Raw genomic sequence first — 16,040 nt, 5'->3', positions numbered from 1 at the left:
TGGTGATTATATATGTTCTTTACTTCTCACTTTGTCTTTTCTTTCTTTTTCATTCCGTCTCTCAACCCTCTTGTTCCATTCCTTTAATTTTTTTTTTGCTTTTCTTCCAAAATGCTGTGATGACTCTTAATAATCTAATCAATGGTGGGCCTAATTCACCTCGTGGTCCCAACGACCTAGTGGTCCCACCCGATTTTTCTAGAGCTTTTGACACTTTCGATTTTGGTGAGTCGTGGGCGTTTAATGACTTTCCAGGTGCTTTTGGCGAATGCATGGGTTCCACAAATTCACCTAATGGTTTTGGTGATGGCGACGTCGATGCCTTTCTTAATGCGGTCCTCGGACGGAGACCGATCCCGCGCGTGTCGGGTCAGTGTTTCGATGGGAGAGATAATATCGTTCCATCTATGGCATATGGCGAGTCGTCTCGGCCTCCGCTGACCATGAGAGGCTGCGAGGTAAGTCCAGCGGATGAAGACGGTGTCACACCGAGCATTGTCCAGCGTTTGGAGAGTAGTACTCCCTTGACTTCGACGCCGTTTTCTTCACAAATGGGTCCTCGTCGCTGCCGGCGGACTTCGGAGCATCAAGGGGTGGGTTTTTTCCGGTGTCGGTGGGCGGCGAGGTCGGTCCGGATCTAGACTCCGTCATCGGCGGGCCTTCGTTGACATCGGGGGAGGGCAACGTAGACGTTCTTCCGAATGCGTGCTCGTCGTTTGCAGCGGAGTGTGTAGAGGCTCCAGCGGGCGAGCTTCGTTGTAGCTCCCCAAAAAACGGGAAGAAGATGTCGTTGTTGCTCGAAGCGTTTGGTCACTCGATCGGAGGTGAGACTCCGGCACGTCACATTCCAGGAGGCGACGGTGAAGGTCCCGGCGCCAACTCATCGGCGGGCGGCGAGGTGAGTTTCCCATCTCTTGGAGTTGATTTTGATGATGATGATGATGATAAGGCTGTTATGGCGGAATGTTCTGAGGAAGAGGTCGAGTCTTATCGGTGCAACTCATTTATAGTCGAGCCCCCAAAACGGCCGCGGTCTTGGCCGAGGCGGTCGAGAGACGGGGATTTTGTCGGCCTCGATGCCGTGAGCTTGACAACGGAAGATAGAGTTAGGTTCCTCCGTGCGAAGTACGAGATCCCATCGGAAATCTCCATCATTGTTCCCTCTGTCGATGACTATTCGAACCAGCCACCCGAGGGATATACAACCGTCTATGTGGAGAGTCTTAAGCATGGGCTGAGACTCCCTTCATATCCTTTCATATGCAATTTGCTCGAGAAGATCAAGCTGCCACCCGATCAACTGAATCCAATGAGCTATTGGGTCATTGTCGCTTATTATATTATGTGGTTCCGGGAGAAGCACCGTGAAATGACGGTGTGTGAATTTCTAAGTTTGTGTGATGTGATTCCGAATTACAGAACAAAAGGGTCGTTCTTTCTTCATAACAACACATCAAAAAAATACTCGACAAACTACCCGGCACGGGGCGCGAGTGGGTCGATGAGTTCTTTTACACACGCGTAGAATATTTTGGAAACATTCCCCTTGGTTTCCGTACATCGACTGATTGCCCAAAACCCCTTGATCAACGATCCGAGTTTGCTTATTTCCTTGAGGGGATACCTTTTAGCGATCACGAGGCCAACTTGTTTCTTGACGACAAACTGTGGGAAGAGGTTGGGTGGTTCCGTTACCATTCGGCCGACTAGGTTCCATTGCTGTCTTCGCGCTCTTTTCCGTCCTTGGCAGAGTATGATGGTATTAGTTATAGGGTTTTTATTTTTTATTATTGTTATCATAATTTGGTTCACATATGTATACATATATCCATATTTAATAAAACTCTGATTCCCTTGACGATTCCTCGCAGGTATGGCGGCTTATGAGGCCCAAGGTGTTACATGGTCGAGAATTTTTGCTGGGCGGTCGCCGCCGGTCCCTCTTTTTGGCTCGAAGGCGTCGTTTCCTTCGCAGCCCTCAAAGGTAGGCTTATCTCCTCGTGCTACTAAAACGACTACGCCAACCACAAAAGCAGCGATTACTAGTTCAAAAGAGCGCGAGATGAGGCTCCGTTAGTGGTTTGTCGCAAATTCGCTTGTCGTTTGTCGCAAACTCGCTTGTCGCTTGTCGAAAATTCGCTTGTTGCTTGTTATAAATTTGCTTGTCGCTTGTCGAAAATTCGCTTGTCGCTTGTTACAAATTCGCTTGTCGCTTGTCGTTAATTCGCTTGTCGCTTGTTGCTTGTCCCAAATTCGTTTGTCGCTTGTTTCAAATTCGTTTGTCGCTTGTCGTTTGTCCCTAATTCACTTGTCGCTTGTCGTTTTATTCTTTTTGGCCTGCTCGACTGAATTACCCTTTTGTACTACGACGTCGTTTTGTTTTTTATTTTTGTAATTAGAAACGTTATCATTTTTGGAAAAAGGATGCTGTAACAACACCCATCATTCTCAACCAAAAGCCACTCTTAAAAAGACAAACAAAACTCACTATACCACCGAGAATTTCACCTTCTACAACCCAAACCTACCCCTAAACTCCCATAAAACGACTTGGACCTTCTTCTCTTTGAACAACAGATGACTCTCACCACCACCACCACCACCACCCCCACCAAGACTCTTCGCCTCCTAACCCTACCACCACTAATACCTCGCACCGGCAAGTCATTCAACAGTGGACTCCTCATTTTTTTTCTTCGGCACACAACGACAAGGATTTGCTCAATTCCGTTATCTTCATCCAGCCCAAGAATTTTTGTTTTCTTATGTCACAAAAAAAAAAAAGTTTTTTCAGGTTTTGTTTTGTTGGAAGAAAAAAATAACAAATTTGTGTTTTGTTTTCAGGATTTATTCATGCTTTTCAACAATCTTCAGGTCCCTATATCAAACCATGAAAAAATATAAACAACTTCTTGTGTATGAAATTGTATTTAGCAAAATAGCCAACTCAAACCTTTAAAATTGCTAAATAGCCAAGGTTTTGTAAATACTAAGTAAATAGCCAGATATCATTTAATACACTCCTAAATTTACAAAAACGCCCAAATGATTCCCGCCCATAATCACAGCAGTTGACTTTAAAAAAAAAACGTGATTCCGAGATTTGAGGGGAGTAATAACTGCATATTTAAAACCGATCAACTCACAACCTCTTATCACACGGCAATTAAGAAAAAAAAAGATTTCTCCCAAAAAAAAAATTCAGCTCGCGTCACTTTCTCCGACGAACTGCATCCATCTTCTCCGACTACCGATTTCGGCGAGGGGATCTCAAACATGTATGCATGTGTAATTTATTCCAATTGTAACTCGTTTTTACTAATGTTCAACATCGATTTACACATTAAAACATGGAAAAAGTGTTTTTTTTAGGAATCGGTTATGAAATAAGATGGTATTGCTTATTCTTCTTCCTCTGTGTAATGAATCAATGGATTTTTGTTCATTTATCCGAAAAATTTCACAGGTTTGGGTATGATGTCTAAAACTTGATGTGTTATATCTAGATCTTATTGAGTAGTGTATTGATTCTGTTTTAATGTGTGTTAGTGTATGAGTAATACCATTGTAAATGTGTTTGAAGAATTCGTGTCTTTGGATATTAGAAGGAAATATGATTGACATATTTTGCAGTAAATATGTGTAAATGTCAGACATGCCCAGATTATTTGTAAGTCATTATTTACTCATAATACCATTGTAAATGAGTTTAAAATTGGTGTTTTTGGATTTACAAGGATGTCGGTCAAACAAACAATCATGCTCATAGCCGCCACAGGAACATCTTTTATGTGCGTTATAACAGCATGTAAATATACGTAAATAACTGCATGTAAATATACTGCATTATAACAGTATGTAAATATACGTAAATACATTAATAAACTGGGATGAACCTGGCGTGAAAGAGAGATATAACAACGTTTGAAATATATGTGCGTTAGAAACAAGAAATTTAAATAATAAAACGAGACAAGATAAATCATGCAGTAAATATAAGAAAATAATATAATAGGAAACAAATAAATTGCCAAGGTTCAACGTCCAAATTAGTTCCTAAACTAAAGGGAATCATTAAGTTGACTAAATCATGTTCACACTTATATGAGGAATTTAAATTCAAAAAAACCGGGAAGTTATATAATCAGAAATTTCATAAACATTCGAAATTCAAACGCAACAGGGGTAAATTTGGAAATGAAAAAACATATTATTGGGCCACGTCATCCGAGTGGCTATTTACTTAGTATTTACAAAACCTTGGCTATATAGCAAATCATAAGGTTTGATTTGGCTATTTTGCTAATTTACCCTTATAATATTGTTTATTGCTTTTTTTTTTTAAACTTTAATAGTGAATGGAAGTTCACAAACATAGAATGATTATATCTACTGTTATGCTTTGTATGTACTACTTAAAACAAACCCATTTTATTTTTTAGATGATTATATCTATGATATATTTACATAGGATGATATATTTTGATCACATTTTGATTATATATTATATATCATAGCAAATAGACAACAAATGATTTATTATAATATTTCATTAGACAACACATTAATATCACCGCAGCAACGTGCGGTCATACCGTTTGTTTAAATGAATATGAATGAGTGAGAAAATTATTGAATCAATATTCTAATGATTATTTCCATTTTTTTGGTTTGGAATATGATGAATTCGTGAAAAAGGACTCATATGCAACAGTTTAGGAGTAGAAAATTTGTCTTTTGGTGGAAACTCTAAATGGCAAACAGTTGGAGGATTTAGTAGCAAATTTGAATATGAGTCTTCACCTTTCTCACTCATTCGATCAAAGCAACGGGAAAAGAAAAAAAAAAAAAGGCTCAAGAGAAGAACGACCGAGAAGAAACAGAGGAATCGAGAGAGAGAGAGAGAGAGAGAGAGAGCGAATCTCGCCGGAAAGGAATCGAAGTCGCCGGATTTTGGTTCAAGGTAGGAACCCCTTTTTTTCTTTTTTTTTTTCCTTCCTCACCTTCGAATTCTAGATGGAATTTTTAGAGTTTCCTTCCCCGATTATTGAAGAATTCGAGCTTGAGAATTGACGAAGAGGAATGGAGGAAGAAGGAACACGAAGAGAAGAAGTCTTCGCTGGATTTCTGACTTCGTTTTCTCGATTTGAATCTCATAAGATAAAAGGTTTCGATTTGGGGCTTATTCGTGTTTTTGGGTTTATGATGTTGAGATTCTGAAGATCCTCGATGATGATTCGTGACTATGGTTTGATTATGTTGGATTCTCGGCTTTCCTCTTGTTTTGTGAGTTATGTCCGAATTTCATATTTGTGATTTGGGGATCTTCCAGTGTGCTAGGTTCTGGGTTATTGATTTGTTGCATTTCTGATTCGGATGAATTTTCTTGTTCAATCTATTGAATTGGGTCCGAATTCTAAATGGAAAATTAAGGGGGTTATTTAAACTGAGATTTTGAGACCTTTATTGATGAACCGAATCTGAGAGATGATTCAGATAAGAGTCTGAATTTATATGAATTATTTGGAATTGTTTAAACGTATGTTTGGACGTGCTGAAATGGAATCGGAAAATGATATGTGCTGTGATTTGTTTCGGTGTTAATTGACGAACGCTGAATTTCGGTTTGGGCGATCCTCGTTGGCCTCTCCAGTGTTGTTCTCGGCCAATTTAGCCCGAGAATTTCTTGGCCTTGGCCCGGACCAAGCCGAGAGTAGGTAACGAGCCCAAGGCCCTTTATGGCCTCGGCTTGGAGACCTATTGAGTCTTCGTTTAGTGTTGAGTGAGTTGGGATTGTCCCGAGTCCCGACTAGAGCTAAATTCAACTCAACGCAACGTGACGAGGATCCGATTTAATTTCGACGAGTCTTAGTGGTCTAATTTTGATGGTTGATTGTTTCTTACATGTTTTCGACATCGATTGTCCACCATTTTTTTTTTCGTTTCATTTGCCTTTATATAGGGAATTCTAATTAGAATATTATAGATTCGTAAGACCCTCCAAGATGGATTTATTCATCAAAAATTGTTTGATTCTCTCCATGATTCCATCACTCGCAAATGAAATTAACTTTATGCCCAAATTTTTAATCTTTTGTTTGTCATGGAATTTATTTCTCTAGTGACCTAGGTTTCAAGTCAATTTTCGCTTCTCATTAGACTATTTTTGTCTATCGAAAGTTTTCAGGACTATCAAAAATGGATTTGTTGGAGCTAAACAACGCACAACAAAGATTAGCAATACAGCGTTTTCTTGAGTTTAGGATGAGATTCAAGGAGGACAAGCTTCCAATTAAGATTGAAGAGGTACGTAATTGTTTTTTATTATACATATATATGTTTGGCATAATAGTATTTCAGTCTATGGTTTTGAGGTTTCCTTTTTCTTTTTAAGGGTCTTTTTCTGGGCTCTTATGGAGCTGTGAGTAATAAGACCGAGCTGAAAAATCTAAACATTACGCATATTCTGACCGTAGCTAATTTTGTTCCTCCGTTTGATTCGAGTGAATTGGTCTGTAAGGTCGTAAATGGTAAGACTATCGCTTTCGATTTTAGTGCCAAGACAATGCCTATTTATGAAGAACCGAGTTCTTGTTTCTCTGTTTTACCTTTATTTTAGTGGCAGATAGGAAAGAACAGAATATAAGGAAGCACTTCGATGATTGTTTCAGTTTTATCGATGAAGCGAAAAGGACTGGTTGTGGGGTTTTGGTTCATTGCTTTGTAGGAAAATCTAGAAGGTAATTTCCTTAATATTTGAGAATTTCCCTGGGAATGATGAACATCCTCTGAAGTTAAGTTGCTTTTGTATTTTCTAATTGATTAATCTTAGCGAGTATCGTCATTGCAGTGTGACGATCGTTGTCGCCTATCTGATGAAACACTGTGGAATGAGTCTGTCTCAAGCCTTAGAACATGTCAAGAGCAAAAGACCAATCGCGTCTCCGAATCGTGGGTTTATCTCACAGCTCGAGGAATTCGAAAAAGCCCTTCGTGGTATGTTTAGCTACCTTTTATATATTTTTTGAAATCAACATTTAGATTCAGAAATAAGCCTTTATACGAGCTCTCTGTCAATGCATTGTTTAGCTACCTTTTATATATTTTTTGAAATCAACATTTAGATTCAGAAATAAGCCTTTATACGAGCTCTCTGTCAATGCATTGTTTGGGGAGATATCTTTTAGACAAAGTTCTCTCATCTAATGCCTGATCTGTGTTGTGATATTTGTGCAAGTTTTTCTATGGTTTTTTTCCTTCTTTTTCTTTTGCTTTTGTTATCTTAAATTCTTTCTGTTTTAATTCTTTTGTAATGGACTTTTTGTTTAGCTCCCGAAGGTGAAAAGACAACTTAGTGGAAGGTCTCGGTGATGAAGAAATTTTGATAAAGATTTGTTCCCAAGAATCACATTCAGGGTATATTAGAATTGTAAGACGTATATTGTGAATATTATTTTATATACGTATATCGTTTGCCCAAATCTAACAATCTTAGCTTTTTTGGATTGGGTGACGAGACTCGCAAACAGTAACACATTGAAGAATCAAATGGAACGTGAAAAAAAAAAAAAAAAAATCAAATTAACGGGATATTGCTCTTTTTTTTTTTTTTTTTTTTTTTTTTTGTACTTCTAAAGCAAAAGAAATAAATCGCTTGTGTATGTGTGTATATGAATAATAATATTAATATTGAGGATAGATCGCTTATGTGAGAAAAAGATTTTTGTATAATCTAAAGTTAAAGAGAAAATGAAGATTTGAGTACATCATGGAGCAGTAATGTTTAAAACAAGTTTGTTGAGAGAAGGGATACGTAAGAACTTCAAAGAATATATCGGTTTAGGCTTTCTAGTCATGAGAGAGAGAGAGAGAGAGAGAGAGAGAGAGAGCTTTATTTTGGGTTTTCCAGAAACTTGATTCCACGTTGAAAGCAAGCTCTCCCTTAAATAAAAAAAAATTCGGACTTAAAAAGGTTTCAAATCTGAAATAGAGGATCTTATCCTTGACATATCTACCGTACAACTTTAGACTTTATTACAGACAACAAAATAAAGAGGAATCTTATCCTCAACACATACTATACAACTTTAGACTTTTTTACAAACATACAAAAATAAATAAAGAGGAATCTCCCCGACATACACTATTTTACATTTGAGAAAAGAAATCGTTCGGATCTAATCCAAAGTCTTTTGGATTCAATCCTTCGTCTACGCCTTCTTCAAGTAGTCTGTCTTGGTACTTGACATCTTCTAAGAGTTTTACATAGTCTTTTTTTGAGGAAGTTGCGGCTAATAAGGCTTGAATCTTGCTTAATTGAGTAAGAAATTCTAAATGTTGTGGATCCTTAGCTGGATACCAGACTTTTGAAGTAAGAAATTTGGGAATAGCTTCGGTGTTGGCTTGTGAGATGTTAAAGGTGTCCCACCATTTTACTCTAAATTGTCTAACTAGTGAGGGAACTTTGTTTTCTTGAGTATTAATTTGAAACGTCCAAGCAAGAATCCATGCAACATTGAATTTTGACGAAAATGGTAATAAATTATTATTACAAGAAATTTTTTTTAGAAAAAAGATTAAAACCGTCTAGAATATGTGGTGGAAGAATATTGGTGACTAGTCCAAAGAGAGACCACCAATCTTGAAACCAGAGAGGAAAAGATTCGGTGAGTTGTTTTGAGAATTGAATAAACCAGGAGTGAAAAAAAGCTCGGATAAAGAAAACATTATACCAAGCATTTTGATAATCTAGATAATTATAGGATTTAATTGCACCAGGATAAGAAAAATATTCGGGGGTATAAATATTTTGGTTCTAGTCAGAACGAACGAGGACTTTGAGAATTTTGAATTTCGAATAGTTGATTTTTTAAGAATCAGTAGGATCAAAACATGATTAATGTCTGCCGAGTTTGAATCAATAAGAATATGTTCATGAAACTTTCTGTCTTTGAATGGATGATTTGATATAAAGAGGCAATCAGGAAGGAATACTTTTCTGAGTGTATTTGAAAATTTCACATTTTGTGCATCCCCGTATTCGGGCTCTAGAATCATAATATAGTTTGAATAACATGTTTATTAAACTATATGAAATGAGGACTTTTAATAGTTTGGACCGTAGTAGATTTTGAAGAAGACTATTTAGAAGAGGATGGGGTAGGAAACTCTTTGAGTAGATTGAATCCATTTTGAGTAGCAAGTGCATTTGAATAAGATTCCTTGGTCATTTTGACCGGTGCATCCTTTTGAATAACATTCTTTTTTTTAATCGTTTTTTCTTATATCAGACGTTTCTACTCTTTTCCCCGTAAAAATTCTCGTGAAAGAAAATTAGGGAGAGAATTAGTAAATCCTTTAATATGTTCTATATCAAAATCAAAGTTGCTTAACAGAGCTTGCCATCTAGCAAAAAATTGTTTTGAAACTAGATTTTAATATCTTTATCTAATAAATATTTTGCTGCTTTGCGGTCAATTCTTAATAAAAACTTTTTCATGTACAAATCATCCTCAAAATTTTTAATACATAATACTATGGCTAGTAGCTCCTTTTTTATAGTAGAATAATTTTGTTGAGTGGAGTTCCAGCAACCAGAATAATATTGGACTAAAGACTCTTGTGTTTGACCAGGTAATTTTTGTTTGAGTATGCTTCCAAAACCTTTAACAGAAGCGTCTGTCTCGACTATAAGAGAGGAAGAGGGATGAGGTATCGATATACAAGGAAGATACTTGATTTTTTCTTTTATTTGCTTGACTATTTTAGTATGAGAATCAGACCAGGGTTGTGGGTTTTTCTTAAGCCTTTGGAATAAGGGTTGACATATCATCCTAAGCTCTTTGAAAAAATCGCCTACATAATTTAAGCATCCCAAAAATATTAGTAATTGATTCTTATCTTTTATCTCATCTGAAAATTTTGATGTAAACTCTGGGACTCTAGAGATAGGTTTTATAGTTCCTAAATAAATGTCATGACCTAAAATTTTATATTCGTTTGAAAAAGTTTCATCTTTGTTTCAGAAACGGCTAATCCATTATTTTTTATGATGCTATAATTTTTTTTGAGATGAGATGTATGTTGATCTAATGAACTAGAGAAAATAAGAACATCATCTATATATAAACAATAGCAAAAGATTGAATAGGATCAATAGTGTCATTCATAATATTTTGAAATTCACTTGGAGCATTTTTTTTAATTCAAAAGGCATAACATTCTATTCATAGTGTCCGAAAGGATTATTGAAAGCAGTCTTATATCTATCCTTTTCTTCTATTTGGATTTGCCAGAATCCTGATTTCATGTCGAATTTGGAAAATATTTTGGCATCGTAAAGTTTTTTAATAAGATCTCTTAGGTATTAGATATCTCATCCATTTTAAAACTTTATTGCGAGGTTTGTAATTGACTACCAGTCTTGGAACTCCTCTTTCTAATTCGACAGCATTCATAACATAAAAGGCCGAACAAGATCACGGAGACTTTGAATCTCTAATGAGTCCTTTTGATTTTAAATAATTTATTTTTTTTATACAAATTTTTTTCCATTTCTTGATTCATGTTAATAGAGCGAGATTTAGCAGGAAAGTCTTTTTCACAAAAATTTGATTCATAAGCGATCTATCCTCAATATTAATATTTCACTTAGAAATGGTATCAGAGCCAAACCCTTCCTCAAAAAACGTCGGAGAAAGCTTCACTATTCTGATACCATTTTACTAGTTAAACAATTTAGTACATTGCTAATAGTGAGATGTAATATTATTAGTTAAAGGTGTAATATTATTTTAGACTATTTGCTAGTTAGACAATTTAGTACATTGCTAATAGTATTACACCTTAAAAATTAATAGTGAGGTGTAATATTATTAGTGAAGTATTAATATTGAGGATAGACTGCTTATGTGAGAAAAATATTGAGGATATATATGGAATGCCAAAGCCTGGAGTCTTCTTGCCCATTTGATTTTTGCATGGATGATTCAGATGAACGTCATAAATAGAGGCATACACTTGCGTTGAACATCAATTATGAATAAATAACACATACTACACAAGTATCCTTGACTTAAATATTCTCATCTTTGGTTCATGAAGTCAAACATGCTACACAAGTACATTGACATGTCATGTGACTTCTCTCACAAACCATATCATCGCTATTCTAGTTTAGACGCAAATAATAAATCTAATTTTTCTATGAATCTCGACATGTGCACAAAGCCATATGCTTTTAGTGGTTTTGTTGTTACCACACCATAAATGAGCACTATTACTTGCACTTATAGGAGGGATATATGAGAAGAAATCTAAGAACAGACAAGGTTAAAGGTCTCCAATTTCAATTAGTTGTATACCTAAATTTATAATTCTAAAGATTAAACATTACATTGTTAAATAATTTTGGGAAAATATCAGGAGTATCCCTCGTGATTAATCGAAATGCGAGATTTGTCCCCTCTATTTCTAGAAATATCAGACATATTCATTCAGTTTAATATAAATGACATATATCTCCCCTAAAAAAATGTTATATTACAAATATCACCCTTTTCGTTTATTTTTGACAAAAAAATCATTTGAATTCCCAAAATACCCTAAATAGAATAAATATTTATTTACTATTTTATTAAAAAAAAAAAAAAAAAAAAAAACTCTCTTTATAAAAAAAATCCTTAACTTTTTATAAAGAAATTTTTTAATTTAATTTTTTTGTATATAGAATAGAAAATAAAAATTTATTTCATTAAGGGTATTTTGGGGAGTTTAAATTATTTTTTTGTAAAAAATAAACGAAAAAGGGTGATATTTGTCATATAATTTTTTTTTAAGGGATGTATATGTCATTTATATTAAACTGAAGAGATATTTCTAGAAATAGAGGGGATAAATATCGCATTTCGATTAAACACGAGGGATACTTACGATATTTTCCCAATAATTTTTCAGTTTATAATTGGAATTCAAATACCAATCTCCAAATCCCTGCTTACAAAATGGGCTTATTGTTAGTGTAGGACTTTGTCCTTGTTGACTAAATAGAAAATTGAGCTTGAAATAATAAGGCAAGCCCATATAACGTAATGATTTGCTGATTAATGAGAGAAGTCAACTGGGCAGCTCATCTCGGTTCGAAAGATAAGGTGCGATGATCAAATTTGAACGACGAGCTCAAAGTAATGAATGTCATCAATGAAGGAGTTATGCGGTCAATCATAAACGTGAGATAGACGTTGGTCACAAAATCCTTGAAAGAACGATTTGATGCACTAAGTTGCGATTTGATGAAAGATTTGTGAGGCTTAAAACTCCATCTGAAACTCTACATTGCGATATAAATCCTTTGTATGCGAGTTCGATCAACATAATAATACATTTAAGGGAAAATAACACATTTATACCCTGTGTTTTAGTGAAATGTCGAGTTTAACCATCGGTTTTCAAAAATGTCGAGTTCATACCCTCTGTTTAACTAAAATGATGAAATTATACCATCTGTTTAACTAAAATGACGAAATTATACCTTGAAATAGACAAGTGTCACGAATATTCTTTTTATTGACTTTTCATTGACGTTGACTATAATATTTATATATAAACACCAATTATCTTTATTCATTCGCGCCATATATGTAATTTATTTAAAAACTAAAAAATAAACAACAGTCTCTTAATCGTGAAGAACACAGAAAGAGGCAAAAGGGTAAACATCGATAGTTGATAGTCATCAAAATCGCATATTCGAACAAAGAATCCAGGATTTAGAGTTACAATTCGAACACAGAATGAAGTCATTTCTTAGGAGGTATGAGTTTTATTATTTAATTTCAATTTAAGGCTATTTTTATTTCAAAATTGAGAATTTGGAAGTTAGTGCACTGATTTAGATTTGATTTGGTTTTTCTTATATAAGAGTTAATATCAATGAAAGGGAGATTTGTGACGCTCTTATTCATTTCAGGGTATAATTTCATCATTTTAGTTAAACAGATGGTATAATTTCGTCATTTTAATTAAACAGAGGGTATGAACCTGACATTTTTATAAACTGGGGGTTAAACTCGACATTTCACTAAAACACAGGGTATAAATATGTTATTTTCCCTACATTTAATTTCCTTATTCTTTTCTACTTGTTTTTAGGTTCAATATCAATTCGTGTATATATATATACATTTATATTTATTTCCGCAATGTACTTGAATAATAAATTAGCTTTATAACAAGAATTTAAAACCCAATATCAATACATTTAAATTGCCTAACTTTTTGACGAGATGATTCTCATGTCAACACACTTTATACATCATATTTCCTTTTCCCTTTAAAGGAAAAAAATTCCACACGCAGATAATTAGCAATGTAAACATAGTTTGGCTATTTTAATCAAAATGATGATCTCGCCATATTTCTGCTTGAAAATTAGAACTTGAATAGAAATATGTGAGGTTAGCAGATAGCATTAATTCTTTCTTAAAACCAATAAAACCACCTAAGGTTAAAGACATAAACGCTTCATGGCTGAGTATATTGAAATATATCCGTAATTAAAAAATGGTGCATAGACGACCATGGAAGAGCAATGAAGAGACGAGCACGGCTTGCATGATATATATATATATATATATATATATATATATATATATATATATGTTGCATTGTATGGTAGTGAGAAAGGTCATGAGAACTTCTATTGCGTTCCTTAAACTCACTCGTTTTGGCACGTAATTGATCCTAGATAATAAACGTGAGACGCGTAGTGTATACATATAATATCTACGGAGATAATACATACATATATACTATGAGAGAGAGAGTTTATTACTGTTACACAAGTACCTCACGAGAGAGTAACATAGAGCATTTAATGCAAAACTAAGTGGGTAGATTTTTGTCCTCTCTCTCTCTCTCTCTCTTATATTTCTATCTTATAAATAGATAAGTAGAGTACTCTGTGAAGAACAAACTGCCATATGCTAAAATATATCAGACCTCCTGATATACTCACTTCGCTCTAATTTGATCATACCAAACCATCATGTCTCACATAGCCGTGGAGAGAAACCGAAGAAGGCAAATGAATGACCACCTCAAAGTTCTGCGTTCTTTGACCCCATGTTTCTACATCAAAAGGGTAAATAAATATAAATCATTTTTCTTAATCAACATTTGTGAAAATAATTAATTTGTTTTTTTTTTCCAGGGAGATCAGGCATCAATAATAGGGGGTGTGATTGAATTCATCAGGGAGATGCACCAAGTTCTTGAGTCCTTGGAATCAAAGAAAAGAAGAAAGACTCTAAGCCCTAACCCTAGTTGTCCAAGCCCTAGACTTATGAAGCCACTACCACATCCAAATCTAGCTCTACAAAGCCCTCGTCTAATCGAAAACAACCCCGACTATTTCGGAGCCTTAGAAAATCTCCATAAGAATAATAACAACAATAATAATAATGTTAAGGAACTAGGTGCTTGTTGCAACTCGCCGTCCGCGGATGTGGAGGCAAAGATCTCGGGGTCGAACGTGGTGCTGAAAGTGATATCTCGGCGAGAACCGGGCCAAATGGCTCGAATTATAAGTGTGTTGGAGAGACAATCGTTTGAGGTCCTTCATCTCAACGTCAGTAGCATGGAAGACACTGTTTTATACTCCTTTCTCATTAAGGTATATATACATATTTATAGATATATGGTTAAGAAAAGTCCATTGAACTTTTTGCAATCATGTATATATTAGATACATGGTGTTTGCTTTCCTGTGCTAAGTTAGGGTTTTGTAAGTTTATGATTTCAACTTATTTCAAGATATTAAACATATATGTGAGCAGACTTTATACTGCCGCAAGCATGATCATACACAAATGTACATGTTTTTTTTAATTTCTTGTTATATTATTGGTCAAACTAGAATGTTAATAGATGATAAGCATTAAATGATAGTAAGTATTGGACACGGCGATTGATTACACCGCAGATATAGGCCATTATAATTTAAGGAACTAGTAAAAAATAATGTATTTACACAATTATTAGAAGATTTAGCCAACTATATCAGGACATTATTTCACTAATTTCGGAGTACTTCTATATTAGATAGAAAGGTCCGATATTTTCTGCGAGTTTCTATTCTGATCTACATATTTACGTATATCATTACATGTCTACGCATTAGAAACTGACAACAACTGATTTCACTATGTAGTTTAAGCTATAAGGATTTCTTCATGCCAAAATCAAAAGTCCTAGATATACCACGCCACTTATACGTATATAAACTAGAACATTATAAAATCACACACACAATATATATATATATATATATATATATATATATATTGTATGTATGTATATTTTTATCGTACACTAATTGCAAGTTGTAACAGATTTTAAATGTGATCTTGCAGATAGGGTTAGAATGTCAATTGAGCGTGGAGGAACTTGTGCTTGAAGTTCAGCAGAGTATTCGCTCAAATACTTCTCTAATTGAATAGCTGTTAGCTATTCTAATCAATAATCATATTATCAAGCCTAAGGCTTCTTGTTTTGTAGTATGCATTCTGTGATCTGGTGATAGTATTTTCTATATGATTTTAACCTGGTGTGATTGATATGCGTTCAAATAAAGAATGGATAAATAGGATTTTTAAAACTCAATACATGGTGGTTTACGGATAATATATTTATTTATTTATATATGTTCTGCATCATTTTGACTTATTCATCAGCTTGTTTTAATCTAATCTCATATACAATGAGCATTGTTTCATATTTTTGTTTAGTTGACTTATTCCATTCATTCTTTTGGTTCAAGTTCTTCAATGTAATGAAGCAAGTGAGAGTGTTACCGTAATTTTCGTGTGCACCATAGTCGGGAAGAGTATCGTAGCCTATATTTGCATTTGATCGCTGAAATGATCTTCTACAAGTTCTTGTATTGCTTCTAACCTTTAGAAGCGACATGTACTTCTAAATCATTTGAAAAAATTATACAAAATAGTCATTTAAAACTAATTGATTAGCTAAATAGTTAAAGT

General features: G+C 34.7%; 2 protein-coding genes across 5 annotated transcripts; both read left to right on the top strand.

Annotated features, from left to right (window-relative positions):
* Nucleotides 1-4,794: 4,794 nt before the first annotated feature.
* Nucleotides 4,795-7,466, top strand: LOC149392989 (dual specificity protein phosphatase 1-like). Of its 4 annotated transcripts, XM_089617633.1 has the most exons (7): nucleotides 4,795-4,963; nucleotides 5,054-5,167; nucleotides 6,188-6,306; nucleotides 6,395-6,530; nucleotides 6,620-6,740; nucleotides 6,851-6,996; nucleotides 7,330-7,466. In XM_089617633.1, the coding sequence occupies exons 2-7, from the start codon at nucleotides 5,083-5,085 to the stop codon at nucleotides 7,353-7,355; spliced, it is 633 nt and encodes a 210-aa protein (XP_089473759.1). In that variant the 5' UTR covers nucleotides 4,795-4,963; nucleotides 5,054-5,082; the 3' UTR covers nucleotides 7,356-7,466. The 4 variants fall into 4 exon arrangements, with proteins under 4 accessions (XP_089473759.1, XP_089473758.1, XP_089473760.1 ...); XM_089617632.1 differs by lacking the exon at nucleotides 5,054-5,167; XM_089617634.1 differs by lacking the exon at nucleotides 5,054-5,167 and having other exon boundaries at nucleotides 6,181-6,306.
* Nucleotides 7,467-13,988: 6,522 nt separating this feature from the next.
* Nucleotides 13,989-15,667, top strand: MUTE (basic helix-loop-helix (bHLH) DNA-binding superfamily protein). The gene is made up of 3 exons (XM_089617636.1): nucleotides 13,989-14,140; nucleotides 14,210-14,671; nucleotides 15,411-15,667. The coding sequence occupies exons 1-3, from the start codon at nucleotides 14,045-14,047 to the stop codon at nucleotides 15,495-15,497; spliced, it is 645 nt and encodes a 214-aa protein (XP_089473762.1). The 5' UTR covers nucleotides 13,989-14,044; the 3' UTR covers nucleotides 15,498-15,667.
* Nucleotides 15,668-16,040: the final 373 nt, after the last annotated feature.

This window comes from Urtica dioica, chromosome 6 (genome assembly GCF_054948205.1).
Source record: "Urtica dioica subsp. dioica isolate 48M chromosome 6, U.dioica_male_clone48M_v1_H2, whole genome shotgun sequence".
Classification (NCBI taxonomy): domain Eukaryota; kingdom Viridiplantae; phylum Streptophyta; class Magnoliopsida; order Rosales; family Urticaceae; genus Urtica; species Urtica dioica.
The sequence above is the reverse complement of the archived record's forward strand: the minus strand, read 5'-3'. Positions and strand labels throughout refer to the sequence as shown.